General features: G+C 31.9%; 1 protein-coding gene across 1 annotated transcript; it reads left to right on the forward strand.

The window, feature by feature from the left end:
• Nucleotides 1-579: 579 nt before the first annotated feature.
• LOC131636168 (E3 ubiquitin-protein ligase PUB23-like) lies at nt 580-2,955 on the forward strand. The gene has a single exon (XM_058906826.1). It carries the CDS (start codon nt 1,180-1,182, stop codon nt 2,500-2,502), a length of 1,323 nt encoding a protein of 440 aa, XP_058762809.1. The 5' UTR covers nt 580-1,179; the 3' UTR covers nt 2,503-2,955.
• The last annotated feature ends 5,648 nt before the right edge of the window (nt 2,956-8,603 follow it).

Consider the following 8,603-nt stretch of genomic DNA (forward strand, 5'->3'; position numbering starts at 1 on the left):
GTGAAACTAGTTCACGATTCCCGGGCTTAATCCATTCAATTTAGAACTATTATCAAACACTTCCTTCAAAATTTAAACCTTTGAACTAGATTAATTATTTTTTAAGTAAAAAATTACGATTAATATAAAGCTAGCACAACACAAGACATTCTAATATGAGTAATGTTATTTAGTACGAAGGATTTTGAACAAGAAACACAAAAATGTACATATTAATTTAGTGGATAATTTTTAATTTATTATAAATTAAATTTCCTTTTTAATAGGGATCATGGGGTGGTTGTGATAAAGAATGTTTGAGATTTATTTTTGCTTTTCTTGTTTTTCCTTTTTATTAGCAGTAAGTATTTTCCTTCTAATATAATACTCCCTCGGGTCCCATTTATAAGAAAAGATTCTCTTTTTAGATACATTCAATAAATAATGTATTTGGACAACATACTATCTAGATACATTATTTATTCAATGTATCTAAAAAGAGAATCTTTTCTTATAAATGGGACCAGAGGCAGTAGTAAAGTCACAATTTACAAGCAACTGCTACACCCAACCTCCCACACATTATTACAGAAGGACCAGATTGATTATTTTATTTTTATTTTTTTAACGAAAACACAAAGTAGACACGTAAAGCATGTTCACAACATAGTTTAATTGGACAAAGAACGGTGACAAGTGGGATATGCAAGTAAGCATTGAAGCCTTTGAAGGAATGAAGTTGAGGTAGCTGGCAGTTGCAGACACATCAGCGTAGATACTAGATGTTGATAGTGAAGATTACAATTTCCAAAAATCTACTATTGCCTCTTTCCTATCCAATTTGCATTACAACAACAACTTTTCTAAATGTCGGCTTGCAGTCAAACCCAACGTGGAGAGAGAAACAAACGAATACACTCAAAAGAGAAAGTCAAATGAAGGTAAATTAAATGAACTTTAGTTCAAGTTGATGCATAACCTAACTAGGTGTATTTGGTCTTAGCCTTTCCCACGATAAAGTAAAGTAAATTGAAAATGTCATAACTCTCTCTCTCTTTCTCTCTCTAGCAAATTCATGAATATTCCGTGTATTGACTTTCCCACGGTTTAAATGAAAACTATAAATAACAACATCATTACCCTTTTCTCTCTCAACTTCATTCATTTTCTTAACTCTCCACCCAAAAAAAAAAAGCAACAATGAATCAAGAAATTGATGTTTCACCATTTTTTCTATGCCCTATTTCACTTCAACTCATGAACGATCCGGTTACTGTCTCGACAGGAATAACCTACGACAGACAATCCATCGAAAAATGGCTCTTTTCGTCCAAAAACAATACATGTCCTGTCACAAAACAACAACTCTTACATGATCATCAAAATCTCCTTATTCTCACACCAAACCACACTCTTCGTAGACTCATTCAAGCTTGGTGCACCATTAACTCTTCTTATGGCGTTGAAAGAATTCCAACTCCAAAACCACCAACAACAAAAACCCTTATAGAGAAACACCTCAAAGAAGCTTCTGATTCTTTAGATTCACCTCATTTGCTTATTCAATCTCTTAGAAAGCTCAAAGCAACAGCCTCCGAGAGCGAAACGAATCAACGGTGTATGGAGTCGGCAGGTGCTGTAGAGTTCTTAGCATCAATAGTAACAAAAAACAACACATGCTGTTCATCTTCAACAGAATTAACTGAAACTACCATTCTTGAGAATGATGATGATATGGAAGGGTTTGCTTTTGACTTTAATATTAGTGCAGAAGATGAAGCAATAAACATCCTTTATAATCTTCATTTAACAGAACAAGGTTTGAAAACTCTCTTGAACTTCAAAAATGGAGAATTTTTAGAATCATTAATGAGATTATTGCAAAAGGGTAACTACGATTCAAGAACATATGCAGTTTTTCTGTTGAATTCCATGTCAAAGATTGCTGATCCATCAAAACTAGCCAATCTAAAAACCGAGTTTTTCGTCGAACTAGTTCAGCTTCTCAAAGATCAGATATCAAACAAGGCATCAAAAGCGACACTACAAACATTGATTCAGCTCGTTGAATTAGGGAGAAATAGAGTAAGAGCAGTTGAATCAGGTTGTGTTCATGTTTTGATAGAGCTTCTTCTGGATTCCAAAGAAAGGAAGCCGTGTGAGATGATTTTGGTGCTCTTGGAGATGTTATGTCAATCTGCTGATGGAAGAGCTGAACTTTTAAGCCATGGATGTGGTTTAGCTATTGTTTCAAAGAAGATCTTGAGGATTTCAACAATGGCTAATGATAGAGCAGTGAAGATTCTTCTATCTGTTGCAAGATTCTCTGCAACACATACAGTTGTTCAAGAAATGCTGGAAATAGGTGTTGTTGCAAAGCTTTGTTTGGTTCTTCAAGTTGATAGTGGAAATAAGGCTAAGGAGAAAGCAAGAGAGATTCTTAAATTGCATGCAAACTCTTGGAGGAAGTCTCATTGTGTACCTACTAATTTACTTGCTTCTTATCCATCATCAAGTGCTTGAAAAATTAGAGGGTCTTTTTTTGCATTTTATTTAGTTTTGATCTTTTTACTCCTTCATTGGGATTTTTTGTTTTAAAGAATGTAGAGTTGTTTAAAGAAGATTGGTTAGATGGAACAAGGGATAGGTGTGGACTTAAAATATTATTGTCCATGAAGAATGGGTCGGAAACAAATTAAATTAGGTGGACAATTTCTCTACCCATCACAAAAAGATGGGTAGTGTACATTCCACCAATCAGATTCTTAAATTAGGATCAATTGTTTATATTGTGAATGACTACATCACATATTCATACAACAAATGTTAAAATACAGGGTTAAATACGTTTTTAGTCCCTATAAATATGTGACCCTGCATTTTTAGTCCTTATAAAATTTTCCTTTAATGAATGGTCCTTCTAAAATTTTTATGTATTTTTATGTATGTAACTTCAATCCCTGCTATCAAACCAATGTGTATTTTAGAATGATTATTTTGCAGACATGTTCATAATATTTTAAAAAGTTCCTGAAAAAAAAAAAACTCAAAATTTAATTTCTAAGTTGAGATTTTCATTACTTTCATTATTGTTTTTTGAAATTTGAAAAATTCATATTTAATTCTTTTCATTTAAAAAAAATTCTAAAACTTGGTAAATAAATATTTTACAGTATTCTAAACATATATAAAAAAAATTATTCAAAAATTTAAAAATTAAAGGGTAATTAATCAGTTTTTAAAATTTTAGAAAATAACAGGGACTGAAATTGCATGCATAAAAATTTTAGAAGGATCATTCATTGAAGAAAATTTTTATAGGAACTAAAAATTCAGGGTCGCATATTTATAGGGACTAAAAATGTATTTAACCCTAAAATATAATTCGTTCTATCATCTAATAGTTCTTCTTCAAGCATTTGTTCTTTCTTCAAACATTTGTTTAGATTAGGTGTCTTCCTATGGTAGATTTATGCTGGTTCTCAAGGTCCTAGAACATTCTTTTGGCACACATCTATAGGACCAATACTATGTCTTTTGACGTTGATATGATGTCATTAAGGTATACTACTACGAGCTCCTCTTGATTTATCGGGCTTTCGATTTTTGGACTCCGGATCTTCTTATGTCGTGACTTCGGTTGGGAACCATTAGGAATATTTTTTCCTCAAGCACGGTCTAACGTATTCAGGGTGTGACTTGCGATCTTATATCGTTTTCACCTAAAACCTAGCGGCCTTTATGCCGTTTGACTTATGTTAGGTTTCAAGCTCTTATGGTTGATCCTTTCATGGGCAGTAAACTCAGTTTAATATAATTTTGTTTGTCGTACTTTGGTCTTAGATTCCAGATGCCTTTGTGTGTGTACTTTTGTTTTTCTTGGTCGAGCTTTCATTATTGAAATTATGGTGAGTAGAGTTTCCACAAGAGATGAAGGATGGTGATTGTTAGTATTATTAATTCGTCCTCTCATATTCATTCCTTGTGACGAAATTGTTTCGGTGAATTTCTTATTTTTTTGGAATTTCTTTGATTTCTTAAATTTTCTTCATAAGTTTCCAATGTATAGATGCTTTTTCGATGTTTCTAAGTGATCGAGTTTTAGGGTTTTCGAGTAGTGTGTTGCTAGGATTTAGAATTTGTGAGATTTCAAGCATATTAATTTTATTTTTAGGAAACTTTGAATTTGTTGGGTCTAAATATATGGTTAAATAGAAGCTTTTTTGGGAAGCTTTGAATATGAAATCTTCAATTGTATAGCTTCTTAGAAGCTCTAAGCATGAAAACTTTTGTCATATAGTTTTTATGAGAAATGTCGTTATGATATACATTTTCCTTGAGCAGGTAACTATGAGCGACTCTTTATTGTTTCGTTTTGATGAATGCATCATCCCAAAATAAATGGATCATCTAGATGTCAGCATATATAAAATCTATCTTGGTTATTGATCCCTTTATTTGGGTTCAGACAATCTACAATATTTCAATGCCCTAACTAAAAGAAAATAACAAGAAAAATGAGCAAATAACCAAAAAAAAATTCCTTAAGGTGAATCCTTATGAATGGTCATGATCAGTGATTGAATGATTACCTTTTGTAGTGATAAACCTTTATAGTCAAATTGAGAGAGTGATCACGAGAACTTCACAAACTAAAGCACCTACACTCATTCCACGCAAACATAAATTATTCACTCATGGTTCTAGGTGATTATAAAAAAGGCTTATAAAGAGACAGGTAAGGGTGGCAAAACAGGTGGTGGCCCGCCGAGCTGCCCCGCGCATCCACCTAAAAATGGCGGGTTGGGCTTGGATTTTTAGCCTGCCTCCAACCAAAGCCCGCCCCGCAAAAACCCGTCGCCCGCCGCCCTCTAAAGCCCGCCCCACCTATTTGTTAAGTTGGTCTCGCCTTAAGCCCGTCCTTTTTTAGTTAGTTATAGTAATTCAAATACTTGATGATTTTATTTTATACATTTATATGTAAATATATGCAATATTTTTTTAGGTAAAATTTGTTTAAAAGATGCTTTATAAAAAATTGTTTTAGAAAATAGGTGAACAATTTAATTGAAATGTAAAAAAAGACTAATAATCTATTCAAGAAATGAAAGAAAAATAAATAAAAAAAATAGGCGGGCATGATTTTTATGCCCATTTTACTTGGCGGGCTTGCCCGCCCTGCTAGCTTTTTGGCAGGCTTAAGGCGGGGCGAACGCGGGGCGGACAACCCGTTTTGCCACCCCTAGAGACAGGGGATGCAGTTTTAGGTTTCAAAAAACTAGGGTTTTTAAAATGAATTTTGGTCAAGACTATTTCTTCATCAAAAGGGTCATATTTATAGAATCACTTGTGCATGGTACGAGCTGAACAATTCCACTTAAGCACATTGTATATGAGGGTGTACCATATTGCACTGAAATGAATTGTATCATTCAGTGAACCATATTTCTCTATTTAATGCTAGTGCATTGCAAGAGCGTGCTGAATAAATTTTTCAACAATTGTTATTTGTCCAAGATTTGTCAGAGATTTGTTATAAAACTTAACTGTGTTTAAATTTATTTTCTATTAGATGATAAAATGATATAATATCAATAGAATCCATAAATTTACAATACAAAATAATTAAAAAATTATAGGCATGCCCGACGGGCCGAACTTATTTTTCTAACGGGCCGACAAAATATTTACTTAAATTGAACAGATATTAGAGATCATATGTTTCTTGACTTCTAAATTACTATAGCATATAACTTCTAAATTACTACACAAATTTAACAAACATAATATTCTTCAATTCATAAAATCTAATCAAATTATTAAAGCAATATGTTTTTTTGGTGTATAATATGTTTTATTTTATAATATTTATTAATAGAAATTGTAAAATTAAAACGATAAACAATTATAAAAATTATAGACATGCCTGATGGGTCAAACCTATTTTTCTATCATACATTTAGTTTAATAGCAATTACCAAATCTATGTATATCTTGATAACTACTACAAGTTAATAAATTAAATTAATATTTGTATGATAATCAATATTGAAAATTTTTTTTCTATTAATTTGTATAAATTAATATAAATTTTTTAATCATAACTATATAATATTTATTTAATATTTATATCGACTATACGTGACCCTTGCGAACGCACGGGTCCTTTACTAGTTTAATGTTAAAATTGATTAAACCGTACCGCGAACACCCCTCGCTTCACTAGTACAAAAATAACATATGACTTGCCAAATAAATTTTTAAAAAGGATAATGTGATAATTTTAAAATGATATAGAAAAATGTCATGTGATCTTACAAAGCCTACATGTGCTAATTATTATATGTACAATTATCCTTTCCCCTCATGTCTATATTGATCACAAGGCATTGACCGCATCACCCTTGTCTATTTCAATATTGGCCCCCTAGACATTTGTCATGTCATTTATGATGTATAAATTTCATCTAGGTCACTCATGTCCCTCATCATAGTTTATGAAGAACCCATTAACCATCTTTATGGTCATCCTATCACGGACATTGTTTGAATGATAATAAAATACTCGAATGACCTTCATCACCATGAGAATAACTTATGATACTTACATAAAATTCTATGTAGTATTCTCATGGTGGGTCAATTCTATATCAATATTACACCTAATACTGTTAACTATGCGAACACTTGATAAGTCTTTATCCATGATCCATGAGATGTGATCACATCACTGTATCTATATTAAAATGTTTATGCTTGAATGATATCCCACTATACAATAAATCTTGACTACATATACTTTAAGAATAATGTATTTATGTTTAATGAAATCTCGCAATTAAGTTATACTTAATGTTTCATCAAACAGACTAGCTATTCCAAGGATTTTATTACTCTGTAAAATCAATCATAATAAAGAAATGTCTTATTATTATTATTATTATTATTATTATTATTATTATTATTATTATTATTATTATTATTATTAAATAATTTAATATAATTACCAAGTTCTACTAAGATTATTGGTATGTAGGGCTTACACCAACATGAGCCTCTTTGTGAAATCAGAGGATTGGAACATGGTCCTTCCCAACCCAAACGATTTCATTTGTGAGTAGTTTCCGGTATGTCAGTTCCCTATGTACGTAATTATTTTTGGGGATTATGGTTTTCGTTTGTATTTTACCTCATTTGACCTCCATTTACTGTCAAGTTTTATATTGGCCCCTTCTGTGATCTCTCTTACCTCTTGGAATTATATTTGAGGGAGACACATCACATCACTGAATTGGAACAAGAGAAGTCTTAAGCTTGCAAAGATATTGGTACAATTCTTTATTTCAGTCTATAACATGATGAAAATATTAAAAAAAAACTTAGGATATTTGTCGCTCTCGCAAAGATTTGAAAAGGTTTGTTAAGAATCATCAACTAGTCAAAAGGTATATCTGAGATCAAATTCAATTCTTGTATAAAGATAAGAATCCGAAATGTGTTTTTGGTGGCCATAAGTACTAAAGGTAAAAGATAATTAAAATGTAGCTCTTGATCTCAAAAAGGAGAGCCTCTTCTCTTCAACATAAAAATGATATTCTGAAGAGACATGCTGGCCAAAACACGTTTGAAGGGTTAAAATTAAGACCAAGTTGCTTAGTTTCCATTGGATAATGTGGGGTTAAGGAAAATCCACCAGGAGGCTTGTGGCCACTAGCTTGGTAGTGTATGTTCTAAATTCAAAGTTGAGGCTGCAAGCAGTGGCGGGTCTATAGGGGTTCGGGTAGGTGCAGCTGCACCCCTTACTTTTTTTTAATTTTTTTTTAATACCGTAAACAACGTCGGTTTGAATAAATAAAAAACAAAACTTGAAGTAGCTATTATTACACTAACACGCTACCTCAGTAAGTGACGTTCCAGATTTTTACTTTTCATTTTGCACAGTTCCATACGCTACAACTTCTACACGGCACCGTTACATCTACATCTTCTAAGGAAACTTCTAAAGCTATAGTGTCTACAAAATAAAAAACCAAGCAAATCTATCCATTATTTCTATGGCGACGACGATAAAAAAAAAGTTTATTCACAGCTTCAAAGGTTACAATGGTTTCGAGTTCGACAAAAACAGCTTCGACTTCGATAACCACTTAAACAGCTTCGACTTTGTCATTGTTTACGGCTTCGACTTTTACTTCGACTTTGACAACATCTTCGACTTCGATAACAACTTCAACTTCAACAACAATTTCGACAGCTTAATTCACGGTTCGTTCACTGATATTCTTATTATAAAGTGTTCTTCATTCATGAACAAACAGTGACAACTTTTTTCATGGCTTATTCATGGCTTTAAGCTTTTGCATTTAAAGTTTGTGTTATCTTTTACTTTCATGAACAAACAAAATATTTCTTCCTGATTTACTTTAATAATTTCAATTCTAAAGTGGTTTTATGTGATGATGTGTTTTCTATCTATAAACTATAAATTTAATGTTTGATATTTTAAATGCTAAATTAAATTTTAGTTTGATTTTTAGATTTTATTATATTTAATTTAAGTATGAATGTGTGATTGATTTTGAAAAGTGAGATTGATTATTTGTGTATTTTTTAGGAGCTATATA

The sequence above is a fragment of the Vicia villosa genome, unplaced genomic scaffold, assembly GCF_029867415.1.
Source record: "Vicia villosa cultivar HV-30 ecotype Madison, WI unplaced genomic scaffold, Vvil1.0 ctg.001657F_1_1, whole genome shotgun sequence".
Taxonomy (NCBI): Eukaryota; Viridiplantae; Streptophyta; class Magnoliopsida; order Fabales; family Fabaceae; genus Vicia; species Vicia villosa.

Bases quoted from the DNA above. Each gene is read 5' to 3' on its own strand.
- LOC131636168 (XM_058906826.1), top strand. From the start codon at position 1,180: ATGAATCAAGAAATTGATGTTTCACCATTTTTTCTATGCCCTATTTCA.